A 20364-nucleotide genomic window follows, 5' to 3' on the forward strand; every position below is an offset into this window, starting at 1 on the left:
ACAATTTACTGTAACTTCATGTGCAGATGTGCATCATATTTTTGATTTCTGCTTGTCCTGTCACTAATCAACTGAAAACAGTTTAATTACCATATGTACAATTATATATACATACATCACAGCATACATACAATATGGAAGATTTAAATGGCATAACAGATCATTTAAACAGGATTTTGGATATTTGGATATTAAGACCACTAGCCTAATAGCACTTATGGATAAGGCCCTATTCACAAAACAAATATACTGTAGATCCAGGGAATCCATCATTTGTAGTTGCCAGTGGAAGACATGAAGGTGAAATTTTGTGTTATGGTTGAAGTGTCTTATATTTTGTGATTGTGCAAGTTTACATTGTATTACTGTGAATCTATAATATGTCAAATTGACTATTACTGAAGTGTGTGCCACATTTATTATACAAATTCTTGTCCTTCAACCTACCCTGGATTAAAGTATTAAGTGTTAAGTATTAACTTAAAACTGCTAAGATAAAAAAAAAAACAGATTTATTCATTATTTCCTTTTCAAAAGTGAATCAACATAATGACTGTGATGGTATTGTTTTGCCATCACAGCATGTTGAATTTGGAGCTCCTTTTAAAAATGAGCACTCTTTCTTCTTTGTTCTAAAACCCATCCATAGGGATTCATGTCCAGCTGAAACATATTCATCACCCACTGGTCCCTCTGGGCTCCTTCAATAAACTCCTCCAGAGTTATGTTCCCTTTACAAAAGACAATATACAGTCATTTCAGAAATGAGCAACTTTAGGTTCAGCAAAGAGTGTGGTGTTTGCGAACTTTTTCACTGACATGCAATACCATTGCAATGTGACACAAAGGCTCTGTCAGGTTTTCATGTTAGCTGAATAAAAGACTAGCAAAAAAGTGAGTTTATATGTAAAATATATTATGTAATCTTTATTACATGCTGGTTTCAGTGTTTTAAGTTTATTTACCATCTCCATTTGCATCCACAACTTGAAATATTCTTTCACACACTTCATCTGCTGTGAGCAGCTGACAGTCCGTGTCTCTTTGTGAATTCCTCTTTATTCTATATAAGCACTGTAATGAAGGAAGAAGTAAGTACACCAAAGATAGAAATGATTAAATATTTACTTGTGATATGTGATATGTGATATACTTGTCTATGTGTGAGTGTTTCATTTTAAATGTTTCATTTAAAATGGTTCTGACCAGCAGTAATTGAAAGAGGCCTACTGCCTTGGGTAACAGATGTTATTGTAGGTGGATTAAGCAAAGTAGACAATATAACATCAACTCTTAGTGTAGACTAACACATGTAGACTACTCATCTAAAGCCACATTGATTGATAAGGTATGTATATAATCAGTGACAAAAATAAAATGCTTCTCTTCTGTTTGTTATTTTGTTAAGTGGAAGGTCAAAATGATTCCTCTGGTCTTATTTGTAGCTTTCTGGTCATTACAATGGATATTAGACATCCTTCCAGGTGGAGCACAAGACACTTACCTCGACGATTGACCTGAGTTCATTTTTGTCCACATACCCGTTGCCATCTTTATCATAGACTTTAAATGACCACCTTAATTTGTGCTCGAGATTTCCTCTGAAAACAAGATTCAGGGCTGCAACATACTCCAGAAAATCTATGGTGTTGTCCTGTGAAACAAAATGACAACAGCCAAAGATAAACAACAGAGACAGGCACATGTAACCCACTCACATGCCCTGTAAACAAATGTGAGACACCAATCTGGATAAAGCATCTGACAGGAAGGGCAAAGAGCATTCAGCAGTATGGGTTACATTGCAAAAAGATCCTCTCTCACCCCATTCTTGTCAAAAACTCGAAACATGTTTTCGGCATAGTCTGATGCCTCCCCGGTTGAATCGATTCCAAAAAACTTCTTAAACTCGTGCAAAAACAAGACACCACTGGGACACTCCATCACAAACTTCTTGTACATTTCCTGTAGGTCGGCGACATCGATCTCCTGCACGTGTTGTGCATTTTGATGGGCCTGTCCCATATCTGCAGGTGAGTGCTCTCCCTGGTGCTGGAGTCCCCCCGTGTGACAGCAAACTGGAGAGCCCGGCATTACATAAAGGCCTTTCACTCACAGAGACTAATGCCCCTGAAATCACCTCTGCCCGGCTTATGCCCAGTAGGCAATTAGGGTGAAGGTTTCAGAATCGCTGATACTGATGGCATTTTGCCAGATTACATTATTTATTCACCTAGTCAGTTCCCTTATGTAGGGCAGCTTTCATGCCTACCATTTTTAATATATTGTCCATCCGCAATTGTGTAAATTTAATTAAATGTACCTTATTCAAGCGTACAACAGTAACAATTCACCTGCAACAACCAGGGAGACTAGACAGACATGTATCCTTGTGTTTACTGTAAAATCCATTAAATGATCATTGTTAAGATCTAGATTAGTCTAGAGGACACATTGGTTTACCTTGTGTGGTAGTAGCTTGCCATTTGCTGAAGCAGAAAATATTGTATTTTGTGCAAACACGTGGCCTGCTTTTTGAATTGCCATGGTTATTACTGATGTCACTAAGGTCATGACCTTCCCCATGTGGAAGATATTCATAGTTGATTTAATGACCTATCAGTTTGCTTTGCTTGCTAATAATGGAATTTCAATGACTAGTAGAGAGAGACCAAAAGCAGCTGATCACCATAAAGCCGTCACCATCAGTATCAAAGATACAGGTGTTTTGGCTTTCAAAATGCCCTTCACAGGTGACACACTTGGAATGCAGGCTTTAATACCCTCATAGTGAACCAGGAAGTGAATATTGTCATATTGCCCGAACTGTCTAATGCCATCTGGTCAGCATGATACTGCTTCCTGTACAGTTACATTTAATTGTATTACATTTACATTTAATTGTGTATAATAACACATCATTCATTGTGCCTTCACATCTGAAAACATTGTGTTATATTCCCAAATTAGAGAAGGGGATCATCATGCCAGATTTATGCCAAGTAAACAAGGTCACCTTTTTAGTTCATTTTATTTACTAAATCTGGTGATCACTGAAAAAAAATGCACAAAATATGTGTTATATATACATATTCTTTTCTCAAAGTCAAAGAAAAAGCACACAGAGGATAAATGAAATAGAAGATAGATTGTCTGAAAGTAAAGCAATCCCTCAAATGCATATTCCACTAGATGCCACTAAAAACATATTTGGTTTACATATGTACATAGACATGTAAGTGTCAGATATTGCATAGTTGAGCATGCAGTATTAGAAGCGATACAAGGTATCTTTTTACTTCACAACATCCCATGATTTGTCTGCATGGCATATGATTTTAGATACAAATAGTCACTTATCTTTGCCTTTAACCCTCCAGACTCCTCAAACACAGCAACAGGTACCTGAAATCAAAAAGGAGTATTAATTCTGAACTTTAAAATGACATGTAAGCAATGATACAACATCAGTTTTTTGCCTCTGCACACCACAAACATGTTTATGGCAATTCAACACTTTCCATGTCAACAGATACACTCACTCACTTTGTTACAATTTCCAGTTTCATTCTCCTCATAGACTTCTTTACTGCACTGAAGCTTGTTCTAAGAAGATTGTGCTTGTAAAGCTGAGAGCATACCCCTTAAATGAAATTAGTTTCTGAGCTTGTAATTTTCATGTTGAAGTGCTCTAAGAGTGCAAACAAGAGCCTTGTGGATTTTCTCTGTTGACTATGAAACGCTTAAGAGTTTTTGTACTCACATGTAGATTAGACTTGCTTGGCTGTGCTTATGTCCGAAGATGAAGGTATTAGATAAAGTCTATCAATGAGACATGGTGGGTGAAACAACAAAGTTTCACTCCTTGCAATAAACTGCACTACACTTACACGTGGAAGGTAATACTGGGCCTACAAACCCTTCATTTCCATTCTGTCTTATATATTAGTGATTAGACTGAAGTCCTTATTTGTGGGGGAACTGATGTCATCTGGTGTTGCTGGAATAAACAATTCATGACATTAAATGTATTTCTAAAACACACCAGACTTTGGCCCTTGAAGACTGGGGTATGTCACTGATTAAACTGTAATCATGAGATGACACAGACATAAAACTGGCCTTCAGAATGCTTATATTTTCCACCTCTGTAAAAACATGAGTCCTGTAAAAGATATAAGATGTACCGTTTTGTATTTTCATGTAGGAAAAAAGATTGTCAATTGTTAAATCATAGGTATGACAATGACATAACGTGTAATACTTTCAAACACATCATGCTGTAGCTTTAATTGCAAGGGACCTTTTTTTGGTCAAATCAATCGACCAAATCCTTGCAAATAATTTCTGTATTAGAAAAACCTGAAAATTCATATGCTCTCAGAACAAATGGAACACATTCATTACCACACACCCACAAGGCTTGTGTTTGCTGGTACTGCACTACCGATGGTGGTTTAGTTCTAATGTTCAATTATTTGCACCAATGCCTCATATTCTTAAGTTGTCTAATGCATACAGCTAATGACCCAAGGCATTCACGCAGGTTAGCGTTCAAGATACACAATTCTCTAATTAACTTAACTAAAGCCCTATGACAGGAGACAGGCCTATTAAGTAGACTGCATGAGTAATCGGGTTGATCACCAGCATTTAACCAGCATGATAACAGCATTTAACATATGATTGAGCAAACGTAAAGCGTACATACTTCCATTTCCTTTCTTTGGTTCTAATGGATTTCTCCATTACTTTTATTGGTGTTTCAATGATAATTACTGCAGCATGTTATCTTGTAACAAAATGTCATGTGTTGTGTCTATGATATCAGCTTAGAATTAGAAGGAGAGAAAGCATCTTGCTGAATTACTTCTGTGTAAAGTTTGTCTTAGTCTGTCCTTCCATTTATACTCCCAACACTTATTTTGTATTTAATAGGTATGGAAGCATATTGTACTGATAATCACAATCCACCCATCCATCCATAAATAGTTACCTGTACCAGGAACATTACCCGTAATACCTTGTGTGTGAATAGAGGTATAAAACTACACTGAACATGGCTGTTCTGAATAAGATGACATTTTGGCTGTCTATGCAGGACAGGGTAAATGTGAACAGTATTGTTAGAGGTACTGTGATAATGGAAAAGAATGGGAAATTAGGAAAAGAGGAAAAATGTAAAAAAAAAAAAAAAAAAAAAAGGTCCAAGTTTTGACATTCATTGTATGGCCTTATGAGGTTTGGAATTATGACTCTAAATGGAATTTATGCAGGACAGAATTACAGAATTAACAGGGCTGTCATTATTTCAGTTTGAAACAACAATACTTTAATTTAAACAGTCTGTCAACAGCAGAGGGAACTTCGGCAGAGAACCCAGTTACAGTAAACAAACAAGTTAGAGTAAACAAACATCAACCTGAAAAACGGTGCCATACATGTAGCAGTATCTTCATCAGAATACGTTTATTATACCAACGAAGTATGTTCTATAAGAAAATCACACATTCTGAGGTCACATGTTAAACGTTTCAAGATGAAAATAGTCTGCTTTTGACGTGCTGACCTAATAGGACAGTGGCTCATTGCTTCCCTCTAGCGATTAAGTACCGCAACAAATATGCTGACACAGAAGTCAGCATACTGTAAACATACAGGACGTCACTTCCTGTTGCATTAAGTCAGAAAAATATAGCAAGCTAGCTAGTTAGCTAACTGCTAAGTCGTGAAATAGAATTATTCGACCAGTACGATTATTGTGTCATTGACTGTTGTGGTGCCTTCATCGAAAATTTAGATTCTGCAAAGCGAACGATCGTAGGCAAGAGTGCCGCTGTAGCTAACTTGCTAGCTAATTGCTACAGCAATGAAGGTGAGTTGGGGGTGGGTAGCTAGCTAGCTAACGTTAGTTTTTTTGTTAGACTTGCATGCTGTTGCGATTCCAGGCAGTGATCATGTCGCGATCATCCTTGAAGCAGATACTCTCCTGTTTAATAAATGTGTATTTATAGAAACCCAAGGCAAACCGTCCTGAATAAATTACTGACATCTCAAATAGAAAAGAACATTCTCTCCCTCGCCCTGAGGCTAATGTTACAAAATAGCTAACGCTAGCTCGCCTGTAAGCAAATGGTGTCAAGGCTTGAGCATTATGTCGTTAGGTAACGTTAGCTAGCAAGTAGACAGTCGCCTTAAAATAGCTAACTAAATAGCCACAGTGGCACTGACTCATTACGTTAACGTTGGTTAAAACACAAGCAGTTACAGACACTGCTCTTGTTGCTCTGGGTTTTGTATTGGCCTTTACAGTCTGTATGGTCTTTTTGTGATATTGACATGATATTAATCTTCATAGCTAGGAAGCCAGACTGACGATGAAATCCAACAGCAGCTCCATTATTAGTATAACTAGACTACTACATGTAGCTAGCTAGCTAACCATAACTACTAAATAGCTAACAGTTGATATCATTTAAGGCGTGTTCCTGTGTTAGTTAGCCAGCTCGAAGCATAACATTGTGGCATGCCTTTAAATTCCACTAGTAACACTCACCCCCACCGACTCATACGCTCTAGATTGTAGCAATAATATGGCCTTATTTGCTAATGTTGTGCATTTATTTAACGTTAGCTGTATCGTCCGACGCGCTGGATACCCCTGCTGACGTTCCTTGAGTTACTTGCACTGTATAACACTCTTTTGTATCGTCATGTTTATTTTGGTGGATACTTAAAGCGACTTTGTATTTTGTGTGTTTGTCATAACATTTCTTTTGACATTGTCATTGAAAATTATGACACAGAATATTTTTGTAATTCCTTTTATACTATAAAAGACTGTCATGAAGCACACTCTAATAAAGACTGACTTACATTGGTTACAGTTTTTACATGTTATCTATTTATACAGCTGTTTTTTCACTGAGGCAATGTTGGGTTGGGTACCCTGCCCAAGGGTACAACGGCAATGCCCCAGTTGGGAGTCGAACTGGCAACCTTTCGGTTACAAGTCCTACTCATTACGACTATGCCACACTTTACTTGTTTTGGTTAATGTCCAGCTGTTTCCAGCTGTGCAAGTTTCAATTTTAAAAGCTAAGCAAATAGTGGTATTGAGACATGGTAATTCTGTACCATGGAATGTATAGGCAGCTCTGTCATGTCCTGTGTACCATTATCTAAGGGACCCAGCACAGAGGCAGAGGAGGTGGGGGAGGGAAGTTCATCACCTGACAGCAGCAACAATGAAGAGGTTCCTCCATATCTGCGTGAAGAACCACCAGAAGGTAAGGCAAAACCTTGTGGATTCATAGTTGAGAACAGTCAACAATGACATCTAAGACAGGTAAGCGTTGACCAAGACATTCTGATGAAAACATTCAGAAAGCTGGAGTTAACCTCCCTTGATAGTTATCATAGATACACAGTAAACTCACAATTATCTGGGCTAATGAAGGGGAGGCACGGTGTGCCTAAACAAAACATGGATAATGTGCTCCATATTATTTTAACTTTTAAAATGGACCTTTTAAATAGACAAATGACATTACTTCAAAAGAACAGCAACAAAGGAAAACTGCTAGCTGTATAGCTGGCAACTTCTTTAAAAACTGCACATGTAACTTAGGTTAATTTCATACAGATACAAGTAGCAAGATACATTGTACTTTGTAAGATAACTAGTGGTAGCCGTAAGTAATGTTGCTATATTATGTTATTTAGTTACAGGTTGCTAGCTATCAGGCACTGATGAATATTTGTGAAATGTATGTAAATGTAAAGTAGGCCTACCCATTACATGGGGTTCAAAGGTTGTGTAGACAGATTGCTGTATGTCCCTTGCAGGTTACAACAAGGCATGAACTGATCAGTGTTTTCGTTCGTGCAAAATCTGAAACTGCAGAAACCTCCCTCTTTTCAAATCTTGCTTACCTTTGTCTAATCATTGTAAGCAAATTTTACTTGCATGTTACTTTCAGAACATTGTGCATTAATCTCTGTCACTGCCATACATAACTGTGTGTAGGCGGGGTGATAAAAAAAGTTACTTGGATTTGTTCAATTCAAACTGCTGGTTTGTACTACAGTGTTGAAGTAGCTTTTGAAATAGGACAACTTGTGCCCAGTAGGTGGCACTGAAGCCTTTAAAATGTAGGAAGCACACTGGCAAGAATAGTCTGCATGAATGTGAAAACAACCGAACAAAAAATATATTCAGGATGGGGTTCTCAGGATGCTGTTTTCATTTATTTCCTTCTATATTGTGGATTATTGAGTATTTCATGATAATTTATTTTCTGAGTAATGTCTCATAGACACAGATAGCTCCCCATGCATTACATTTGGAAATAGACAAGGAAAAGCAGGATAAAAACATGAACGATATATGTTCACCTTATGCAAAAAAAGAATCTACAGAACACCATCCGTCTTTTTACATTACAAGGTAACCCAGCCATTTTAATCACATGTGTAAATATGTAAATCAAGTTAATTCGCTCTGCCCACAGAAAGTACAAACATTAATATTTTACAGCCAACATTACTTAATACACGAATTATTGACTTTCAGCCCAAGAACTAACAATGAACACAAGTTAATTATCTCATATCAATATTTTTCTCATACTGTAATTTATTTTCAGGTTCTACATTGTGAGATCAAATTATCACAAAAATCTTTATAGTAGCAGTAAATGTCATACATCCTGAACTTCTTCCCTGAGATATTGCCAGACCAGGACAAACAGTAATTTCTCTTCCAGCTGCCACTGCTCAGAACCGGCACACACTCCATGGGCAGAAAGCATATATGTATGTAGCCTGAGCCACAGAACTTTCATTAGAATTGACTCTAACCACAGCAGATGTACCAAGGTTGTTTGAAAAACCTGCTGTTTCCTCTTTCTTTTGGATCATCCTCCCTAGTCACTGCTTAGATATAGAGAGATTTCAGTTTCAGATGCGCCTCTGGGTCCTTCCATTTGTACATGCAGTGTGATTTGGTAGTAATTTTTGTCTTGCAGATCGTACAAAGAAAGTACTTTTGCAGAATACATGCATGCCCTTGACAAGAGTTGTTAACTGTTACACCAGTTCACAGTGTTCATTGTAGTAGTCTTGCAGAGACTTTAATTGAAGGGACACTGTTTTACAGTCCCTCTCCTATTACAGCTGTTGAGTACACATATTGCCACCAAGATAAAATCCTGTGAAAATGTGTAAGATCTGCTTGGACATTACATATTTAATTTTTTTTTCAGACCTTTCTTACTTTAAACTGAACAAATTATAAGACAGTGACATTGCACGCCCAAAAAGAAAGTACTGATGGAACATTAACAAGCTATAAGCATAATTAATCATGATTGTGGTGTGTTTTATCTTAAGTCCACTGGATTGGAGTTTTACTGACAGTTACTGAGAACAGTCCAGAGCACTCCTGACAAGCTGAAGTATAGATAATGAACTTAACAGTGCCTGTGATCACGCATGTTTATGCTGATGCTGTCATCTTGATTTTTGTCTCATGTTTCAAATTTAGCCTGCTGTTTGTTGAACTGAAATGAGGTTTAGAATGATTTGGTGGTAGTGTCTGTAATGAACAGTTGCAAAATTCTAAATTGTGTGGTTGGTGTTACAAACAGATGGTAACAGATGAAGAGATTTTTCTTTGTTCCGTTTATTTACTGGCTGTGAAGTGATATACTGCACCCAAATAATTTGCATAATGAGCAAATTCAAGGCAGTGGCATGAGAGATGTTTATTGGCAAAACACAGAATAGGAGGCCACTGGAGTGTAATTTTGGAGCTCTTGTTCTTTATGTCTTATCAGCCATCAGTAGGTGTTATTTGTCAGCCACGGTCTTGTGATGACAAACAGCTTGCTGATATAAACCCCCCCGTTTTTTTTTTGCACTGTAAGAGCATGAAAAATCATTGATCTTCTTAGTTATATACAAACTTACACCATGGACAGTTGTAGTTATTTAAAGGAGTCTACACTCATGCTTTTCTAAAGATATCTCACTTCATTTCCTAATGTTTTACATTTGGGCCTAATGCAGTAAATTAATCATATTTATCTGTCTTGTCTAAAAGGATATTTTTATCCCGCTTCCTGGGAAGTGTAAAGTGTCCTCAAATATGTATCTGTCAGTATATTTAGAATTCATTAGAATAAATATTGAAATAAACCTTGCCTTCCTCTCTAATCATAAGAGTTATTTTGGGGGCTGTTGCTGCCATGTTTTGGATGCTACAAGGAAATAAGGCTTTGCTATATTAGATGACAGCAGTGAAAGTATACCTTAATGTGATCTGAAAGGATGCCTGAAAAAAACCATGCTCCATATGAATAAAACATCCTGTTTCACATAGAATTTCAGGGTCATTACACTTATTTGTTTGCTGTAGCTAAACTTGTTGAAATTTGCCTGACAAGAGTTACAAAACTCTAAAATTTATAACGCTAAAGACTGTGTTTTCTCTTGGTCTTGGACAGCCATAGGAGTGTCTGGTTTTCTTTCTGCCAGCAGTCATAGGTGCATGCCTTGCTAATAAAAAATGATAAGCCTCCCTATCTAAATAAGACAAACAGCTTCTCAAATGTGCTGTCAACTTGATAAAGCTGATATCTCTCGACAGATGGAGGTCTAACCTGTTTAGCTTTTTTGTTTGTGTTGGCAGTGCATAGGACCATTCAACACAAAGTAGTTATTCCTCAGTACTTGGTTGTTTGTTGACAGGACAGGAGCAGGAGTCGCCTGTTATTCAGGTGCTAAAACCTCTGAAAAGCTCCAAAATCTCTGATTGCTGCGCTCCAGTGTCATGGTTGTCCACTCCAGGGACATACTAGTACCATGCATCTGTGGTATTGAGCCTACAGCGGTGCAGCAGGAGCAAGAGTGACTCTGAGGCCTGGTTTGATGTGTGCTGTCCATTGCCACTCCGTGGAAAGACCTGGATGTAGGGTGATCCTCGCGGGGGAGGTGAAGGGCTATCGGACGCTGACAGGAGAAGCGCCTCTCCGCGCTTCCTTGCTCAGAACAACCCCTCCACCTGTCAGCGCGTCATCCTGACAGTGGCTGGCCTGTTATATCTGCGGTCAGGGACCATTTCACCTCCATCAGACATCTGAAGATATAGATTGGAACCCCTCCTATCAGGCCGGTATTAGCAAGCTGAGAATGTGGTGGATCTGTTGCAGGCCAGTGGAGGGTTTTTATTGGTGGACATTGAGGTGGGCTGCAGCTTGCTATTTTAAGATGTTCTTCTGTCATATAAAAGAGCCCCAGACCGTATTCAGACCCCTGTGAATAACCAGTTCTGAGGAAGGGTGCTGTCTCCTCTGTCAGGGGGAGGGAATTGGCTGCGCTGTATTGAACAGATTCGTTGCTGAATCTAGTTTGGCCTGGAGAGTTATGTTCTACAGTATTGAGAGGGAGAGGGAAGTGCTAAATAATTGATTGTGATTGATGTCAGCAATGTACCCTCTGAGAATTCTGGAACCAGGAGGGTGCATTAAAGGCTCAGCAGGAAAGCATGATTCAGAAAAGGAAACGCACGCACACACAGACAAACACAGACACACATTTTTTTGTTTTTTTTTTAAGACTTATCGTACAAGTATATTTCAAAATTTCCCTTACATCTGCAAATATTATCCATGCATCAGCCTGATGTTGCTTTTGTTTTGGCATTAACACTAACCTCTAATAAAAAAGAAATCATGAACCTCCTCTAGACCAAATCTTGGCAAACTTCTGTTAATATCAGGAAGAGACCACTGTGTAGTGCATTTCACAGTTCTGAAGTCAAACGGATGCTTTCATGTTCTCAGCCGACCCTTCAGAGGGAAGCACTGTAGCACCCTGAGAGCAAAATCTCAGTCTTTGTTGGAAGGCTACTGAGTAGAAGTGATTTTCTGCTTTAGTTACTCCTCATTTACTTGGCTGTAAAGAGGATTAAAGGTATAAGAACCAGTGCAAATCTGCTTTCTCTGGACCCCGGGTTATTAAAATAGAAAATGCTCAGTAGGACATTCAGTCCGGTGCTCAGACATTGCCTCCACTGATGGACTCCCTGCCTAATCCCAATCTCTCCTTTCATTTTTCTTTTTTATGCTTGGATTTGGATGTTAAATATTCCATAGCAGTTAACAATACATTTTTTGTGGCATGTCGCCATACATTCTTCCACCACCACATACAACACACCATGCCAGTCCGTGAAGGAAGCAGGTAGCAGTGTCAGTGCTCTGTGGAGGCTATGTAGGGCATGTGACTGTCTTTCTTTTTTGGTGGTTAAGTTATTTTCTGAATGTCTATATCAGTACTCATGTTTCCTATACAACCTTGAGGGAAAAATGTCTTTAAAAGCACAGCAGCTGTTCATTATATATCATTGTCACTGTTATAATTCTGTAGTCCTTTTTTCAATACTACACATATAGGTTATTTTCTCTTATGAAAGTAAATGAAGGCCTAAAAACCTTGTAAAATATACAAAAACAAAACGTCAGATGGAAACCGAATCAATAATAGATGTCTTTTCTGCTGTTTTCTTGGAAGGTCTGAGGTTTTCTGTTGTCTTTTGTCTTGGTGGGCTTTTCACATTATCTTATGCAAGACTGGGTCAAAGAAGGCTTCTGTAGATCGTTCTCCTCTTAGGCCAAGACCTGTCTTGTTAACTCTGTATTACAAAAAAAAAAAAAAAAAAATTCTCATTACCATTAAGTCTAAATAAAACACGTGCCCAAGACCAGCCAACTTTAAAAGTGCTGTCTATGTACCAAACTGACTGTTTTTCTCTCAAGTCTAAATGTGCCATCCACTGTACAGTAGTAGTTTTTCTGAAGCTCATTGTTGTAAAGATTTATACTTGATTAAGAAACAATTATGCCCTTATTTCCTAGACCTGCTCACGGAGTTTACAACCACAGCTGTGTCACCCTGGTGAGAAAATGAGCAACATCTGAGACTCAGTAACATCAGCTTGCCCTTCCACTGGAAAAGCAACAAGAGCAGAACATTCACACAGCAATGTTCTCAAATGGCAATGTTCTCTTCTCAGTGTTAGAAGAACGTCATGTGTCAGCTGGGAAAACAGCAGCGACCGCATAACCTGTAATTGGCCTTCATAACTTTCCAAAGTTCTGAAGGGTACTGCAAAGAATTCAAGGCGTTACAAGTTATTAATATCAGAAATGAGGTTTTATTGACTTTTTTCCCTGTCCTGTTTGCCGGCGATGCTCTGCCTGCTCCATCATCCTGACAGATCCAGTCCACGTCAGAGAGAGAGTTTGATGTTGTGTGTAACTGTGATGGATGGACTGTCAGACCTTGGCCCTCTTTGGAGGCACATGTGTCCGCCTTGGCATCTTCTCGTTTTTCGTCTTTCTAGAAAGTGTCGCTACAAATACCCCCCACCAGATCACAGGTTTGATAAATGCCGATTCAGTTAGTGGTGAGAGCCAGCTACATTTTGTTATTTGTTTGTGAGGAGTAGGATTTTATCACAGTTCTGACTGATGGAGATGTTTGCATCATTCATTATCATCATCATCATCATCATCATCATCATCATAACAGTCGATTAAGGAGTGTTATATTTACGCAACCGTGTGCTCAGTAGGCCTACTCAGGATGGTTCCATCTGACTACAGATGCACTGTGGGACAAAGCCCTGATAAAACTTGTGATTGGTGCACTGTAGTCCAGCCTCAGCAGGAAGCCTCACAGTCCTACACAGTAAAGAGTCTAATCAAAGTGTCCTCCATGGCGATGCATTACAGTGCTTCTCACAGGATGTCTACATTAAGGTAACCTGTGGGGCCGCTGCGGTGCACTCCTGCTTGAAAGGCCTCGTGCAGCACAGAAGGTCATCTCCAGTCTTCATTTTCATATTCGCTTCTCCTGCTGCAATCATATTTATATTTACCATTGAAGTTTCGAATACCCAGAGCACTGAAAAGATGTTCCATGTCCTGAGCTTGCCTTATGCCTTATGCACACACTGGTTAATGCCAAACCTATTCAGAGAAGATGCCAACTTTTAGTGGAGCGTAATATTTTAGTTCAACGGAAGCATTCATGAACTCTAAAACACATGCTGTTATTCATTCTAAGAAATTGAGTGATCATATGCTTATTTGACCTTTTCACTGATGCAGTAAACCCTTTCAAAATTAATCTTGCCTTTGGTAATCACCTTTAGTCAATAAGGAAACAGGAACTGGAAATGAGTGGTAGCTGTGAATGTTTGCAAACGTATGTTTGCATATGTCTCTCAGCATTTGCACAATCCTCAGATGTGTCTGCGCTTCATATTTATGAAGACAAAGTGGCACTGTGCCTATGGGAAGAAAAGCCTGTGGTTCTCGTGTGTCCCACTTTTTTCCTTTCGGTGGCCCTGGCATTTGCCCTGGTTTGCCATGGACCATTTGGCTTCTCTGGTCCCAGGAGTTCTGTTTGAGACAAAGGATGAGCGGATAGGACCGAACATGCAAACGGCTGTAAAAAAGATGCTCCCAAGAAGCCAACATGAACGGATGGCCTTGACAGGGCTAACCTTCAAGAAATGCCCCTTGGAGGCACACCGTGGATGGGGGCAGGGGGGTCAGTGCCCTGATGACAGACTTCATCTCAAAGGATCCCCCATTAAGCGGCCTCAAATGTCCTACTTTTCCATGTCAGTCTGAGAATCCTCATTTCCACAGTCTCTTTGATGGTGAGCAAATAGAGTGCTCTTTTCCCCCATAATACATGGCTGCAAAGCGTACTCTGGGCATCAGAAACCCCGTGGGCTGAGACTACTGGCTGTATTATTCTCATTTCTAACAGCAATGAGTGGATCAGCTCACCAGCACACCATTTGATGTCCTGCTGAACTGAAAAGGACTTGCATTAGCAGTCTTCTCGGGGCTAGGACCTCTGATATTACATTCTGTGGACGCAGCTAAAGTTAGTCCATTGTGTTCCAGAAGGTGTGTGGACCTCAGTGTGAACGTCAGTGAAGACAGCTTGTCCCACATCTTTGTCATGGTACTGTATTAATTCAGTGTTCATGCTGTCCTGCCCCTGCTTTCAGCCATGGCACAGTTACAGCTTTAGGCCTGTATCAGGGATTTCAGGCACAACACCAGTATATTAAATAGTGAGGGTATTATGTAAGTTAATCCATTTCATTATCCAGGGCATTTGGTGTGTTATTTTTTGACCAGAAGCATTTGAGGTCTGAAACCAATTTTTGAAAATGATTCAGACATGAAATGGATGGTTTTTCTATTGCTAGGGTTTTTCTTTTGTTCTTGTTTTTTTGGCTTGGTGGCAGTGCAGAAAATGCTTTGTCAGATAAAATACACAGACAGCTCACACAGACCTGTAAATCTAGAAAATAGCATATCTTCTGGCAAATCAATCCTACATGTGAATGTGTCATTTCCTCTCTCATAGGGCATGCTTACCACATAGTAAGTAAACAGTGTGTGAAAGGTTTACGTATAAATACAAAAAAAAAATACTATAAATACTTGGCACATCGCACTGAACATTTATTGAGTTGAACAATACTGTGCCTTTTGTGCCTTTCTTGATTCACTTCAGATCACGCACTCAGGTAGAACCTGCAAACATTAAAAACATGTTTGGGGTAAAGAGTGGTCCTGTCTCTCACTTCCTAAGTGTGCCACAGTGTTTGGTTGTGTATTAACTAATCGGTATTGAACTTCTAAATGATAAAAAAAAATAATCTCACTTTTTTGCAGTCTGTCTTGAAGGCATGCCATTGACGTTGATTCCTTTGCTGTTTTTGTCCGTCTCTTCATCATTTCATATCGCTCCATGCTTTAAGTCATGTTGACTTACTAAAGACTGAGAATGGAGGTGATAGACAGTGATATTTAATGCAGCACATCATCAGTCAAAATGTGTAAAGCTGAGCCTGATAAGGGAAGATGTACATTGTGACAGCAAGGACAGAAATTAATAGAACCATCCCATTTAGCTGTCTATAGGCTATTTATTTCATTCCAATCATTGTGGTTGCCTACAGTCCAAATGTCATCAACATTTACTGTTAATTAGCAGCTTTGGGGTTGTTCTCTGAAACATTGGTTTAGGTATTACAATTACGGCTTTAGGTATTACTTTTCAAAGTCTTTAATGTGCACTGTACTTCTGGTATTCTGATACATCTTCTGATAAATCAATACTACATGTAAAAGTGTGTCATTTCCTCTTTAATCGGGCATGCTTGGCACACAGTAAGTGGTGTTTAAAGCATTGTGTATGTTCATTTGAACATATCTTTAAATTGCTGGATGGTTGATTGTTTTTTAAAACCACATCTAACAATTTAAGGGTCAACCTAAGCTATCTGGTGAGTTGAATTTAAGATAAGTGAAATGCACTTGGTCCCGAACTGAGGGTGAACCATGATTGAAATTTACTGGGAGTTTTACCAGCAACTTGAATTGTAATTACAAAGACAATGTTCTTTCGCTCCATTTCTTTTAGCTTCATGGAATAATCACGTTTACGAAGTAGGCAGGCGGCAAGATGAAAATTAAAACCATTCATTTGGCTGTCATGTAAGCCCCCAGGTTTCCAAGTTCCTCTCAAAATAGGAAAAAAAAATAAAAAAAGAATGGAATAATGGTATAGAAGGAGCAGTGTGTGAAACCCTTTCCTTACGCAGCAGCGTGTCTTGGCTCCACCGGATGAAGAAGGCATTAAAACCTATTGGGAACAGTTTTAGTAATTTGCCGAAAAAGCTTGCCCTAATAATTAACTCTGACAAAGGAATAGTCACTGAGGCTGACTACATGTACAGGTTTGCCGAAGTTGCTTAACCAGTGTGTGCCGAATGCCATGTTATTAGGGTTTCCGTTAGAAAAAGAGAAATTTAATGAAAAGAGAAAGAGACAGGACAGAATGTCAGTGAGGGATAGGGAGGCAAAGGTAAATGAGACAGATAATATAAATGTCTTCAAAAAATGTTTGTCTTCAAAGGTAAATGCGAAATAAAATAGCACCGACTTTGAGTCTCAGATCCACTAACTGGCTGTGACAATAATGACTGTCCCCATTGTCTGTTGGTTCCTGCAATAGCCTGGTTAGGGTTCCAAGGTTGTGGACACTGGCTGCGACTGTGACCACAACTTGACTTTCCCAGACTTCTTTCTTCAGGTGACTCAACGAGTAGTAAGTATCGCTAGTCCCATGCAGAAGCCATGTCTGCAAGACAAATAAGTTGATGCAAAAAAGACAATCTGAAAAAAAAAAAAAAAAAAAAAACCCACAAACTCAGCCATCAGTGGTTTTAGTGTCTTTAGTTTCCATTCTCTGTTAGGTGTAAACCATCCCAGTTAATAAGAACAGTGGTATTCTGACATTCAGACCAAAGCTGGAAAACCTAGACCTCAGTTGCTCTTGCCAAGAGACCATATTGAATTTTCATTAGGGAACACAGGGCTGCTTTTGGGGTATCAAAACTGTGGCACGCAGCACAACAGTATGTTTGTGACACATCCTCCTCTTTAAATGCTACATTAATGAAGTGCTTTCTCCATAAACAGAAGCTAAGTTGACAAAATAAAACAGGTTAAATGTTTATAAGCCTCCTTGTAAAAATTCTTGTTATGGTTTATAGTGCTCAAAAACAGCTGTGCACTCTATGCACTTTGAAATATTTGTGTATTATTTAAATACTAATATTATGTATTACTGTTGTTCAAGCAACATCCATGGTTTCCTTAGTAAATGTTGAATTTTATGGAAAGCATGTTTCTCCCCTGCCGTGTTGGAACCAAGCTAAACATTTCTACTTGTTGCTTGACCAGCTGTAGGCCACCTTTTAAATGAGGAAAAACAAAAATAGTGAAGTAAAGGTTGAAGTATGAAATGCAGGTTCATTCCATAGACAATTCTCTGCGTTTTGACTCTGCACCTAAAGAGCCTCGTCATTGCTGCAGCCTTTGAAGATAATTCACCATGCTAAATTCATTTTTAATGCCCAGGTTTCCCCCAAAATTTAACAAAAGCTTTGATCAGCTGTGCTTCCAGATTTTACATTTTTTTCATACTCAGCCAAAAAGTTGAGAATCTATGCATACAGTAAAATAACTGAAAAAGTCACCTTGAATAAGCTCTTAGCATCAGGTTACATGTGGGAACTGAATAATGCCAAATAGTGTTTTTTGTCATTCAGAAATGACTAAAAAGGTCATGACTCTGTAGGCCTAATACTTTTGGACGTGCTTCACAAGGCACTTTTACAGACAGAGTGCAATTGCTAAAGTCCTTGAGACATCTATGAAACTACCTTCAAGCAAGGGACTTCAAGATCTGTGCTGCTGTGGTACCTTTACTTTGCAATGTGCAAAGCCAGCTTTGGGGTGTAACAGGGTGTGATATAATCTTATGTGTATCCAGTATGTGTTTTCAACAGATTGTTGAAATTGAATTTAAAAATGGCCAGGTTTGCAGAACAGCCAACTTTATACATGTGCTTTGGGTCAGATTCAGAAGCATAAACAGGCATAAACAGATTCAGAAGCATAAACAGGTTTTAATGCACAACTCTTTCACAGCCCTGAACTGCCACATCTCTGGGTGAAAAATCTCACATTGAATTTATTAAAATGGTTGTATATTTAAATGATTCCTCATAAAAATATTTTTCAGTTGTAGACATGTGTTTAATGCCTGACAGCAGTTACTGGAGGAGCAGCCCACCAGTCTAGATAAACAGCAGACTTAACAGCACAATGAACAGATTTTTACATGTACAAGGCAAACAGAAATGCTCTAATTTCAGGAACAAGTCTATGGAAAGCTGAGGAATGCATGCATTAATTACTTGCTCTTCCTGTTAGTCTAACAGTTAGCTGCATTGCATTCAGAACACAGGTCATTATTTACATTTATTCATTTGGCAGACACTTTTATCCAAAGCGACTTACATAGGTTACAGTTGTTTTACAATGTTATCCATTTATACTGCTGGATATTTTTACTGAGGCAACTGTGGGTTAAGTACCTTGCCCAAGGGTACAGCAGCAGTGTCCCAGCGGGGATTGAACCGGCAACCTTTCGGTTACGAGTCCTGCTCCTTAACCACTATGCTACACTGCCGCCCGTGGATAACTTTGAAATCAAGCATACTGTATGAAAGGATACCATCATGTAAGCTTTTCTGACAAGTAGCATCCTTATATGAATTCCTAAGGTTTGATTTATCTCAACTGTGGTAGCAAAAAGATGACATCTAGAAATGAAATGGAAAGTCATATTCCTGGGATTACAAGCTATGAAATAGTTACTGAAATAAAACAATGCCAGAATACGAATGGAATGCATTATGTGGATTAATCTGTGTACAAGCATTTTATGAAACTGCTGCAGAAACAACAATTAGTTACATCAGGTTTATTTTCAACACAGAGAGAAAGGTGTGCATAGAACAGTTTGCTGTTTTCATGAGTATGATATCTGGCACACTCGCTCTTATGAAATATGCATAACTTCATGAAAGCTACATCAAAATGTGAATTGCTACTAAAGGAAGTGTGGCTCTTGTTAGATGTAGTTACAAGGGACTTGAGCGGTTTATGAGAATTTCACCTGCTATCTGGTGCATGGGGAATAGGGAGTCCTTTTGTGGAACTTGAGCAGTTTAGAGTAAGAAAAGCAAGGTATCCATGTAATGAAACCTGGCTGTAGTTTTCAAACACAATTATCATTGGGTTTGAAATGAAGGCTGCAGAGCAACCACACCATACCTTTTTTCAAGAAGGATAAATACATGGGTAAAATGACGGGCTGAAAGAGCTCCCCTTTCACTGCTGGTGTTTATAAAGGAATGACAGTCTATCTCTATCCGTTTTCCGCAAGAACAGTGACAGACCAGCAAGGCGCCTTCCTGCCACCTGGACAAATCTGTGAATTATGACACTTCATTAGTCTTACTCTCTTGTACATTTGTATTGTTTTGGTTGGTGGAAACTGGGCTGCATCGGTTTTGAAGACCAAAAGCAAAACTTAATTTTTTAAAAATGGAGGGTGGCATGGAGGTGGACGGGTTGTTGGGGTTGGGTGGGGACTAGTTCTCATAAAGTGGTAGCCAATGTACAGTGCATTCAGAAAGTATTCCGACCCCTTCGTTTTTCACATTTTTCACATTTTGTTATGTTGCAGCTGTTATGTTGTAATAATTTTTTCCCTCATCAATCTACACTCTATACCCCATAATGACAAAGTGAACACAGGATTTTAGAAATTTTTGTAAATTTGTAATCAACTCTGCTCTCATGGCCAACTGGCCAGACTGCTGAAGACTGCTGAAGACTGGTGCAGACA

At 38.8% G+C, this 20364-nt stretch overlaps 2 protein-coding genes across 2 annotated transcripts in view; one reads left to right on the forward strand and one right to left on the reverse strand.

The window, feature by feature from the left end:
* Nucleotides 1-603: 603 nt before the first annotated feature.
* Nucleotides 604-2025, reverse strand: LOC118787786 (guanylyl cyclase-activating protein 2-like). Its single transcript, XM_036543468.1, has 4 exons — nt 1825-2025; nt 1505-1654; nt 966-1074; nt 604-731 (listed from the first exon to the last, which is right to left on the reverse strand). Exons 1-4 carry the CDS (start codon nt 2023-2025, stop codon nt 604-606), a joined length of 588 nt encoding a protein of 195 aa, XP_036399361.1.
* Nucleotides 2026-5666: 3641 nt separating this feature from the next.
* zgc:101566 (uncharacterized protein LOC449823 homolog) overlaps nt 5667-20364 on the forward strand; it is a 56488-nt gene continuing 41790 nt past the window's right edge. Inside the window, exons 1-2 of the mRNA XM_036544229.1 lie at nt 5667-5875; nt 7187-7289. Coding sequence (XP_036400122.1) covers nt 5870-5875; nt 7187-7289 — 109 coding nt within the window. The 5' untranslated portion in view covers nt 5667-5869. The remainder of the gene's footprint in view (nt 5876-7186; nt 7290-20364) is intronic.

Source organism: Megalops cyprinoides, chromosome 13 (genome assembly GCF_013368585.1).
Source record: "Megalops cyprinoides isolate fMegCyp1 chromosome 13, fMegCyp1.pri, whole genome shotgun sequence".
NCBI classification, from domain to species: domain Eukaryota; kingdom Metazoa; phylum Chordata; class Actinopteri; order Elopiformes; family Megalopidae; genus Megalops; species Megalops cyprinoides.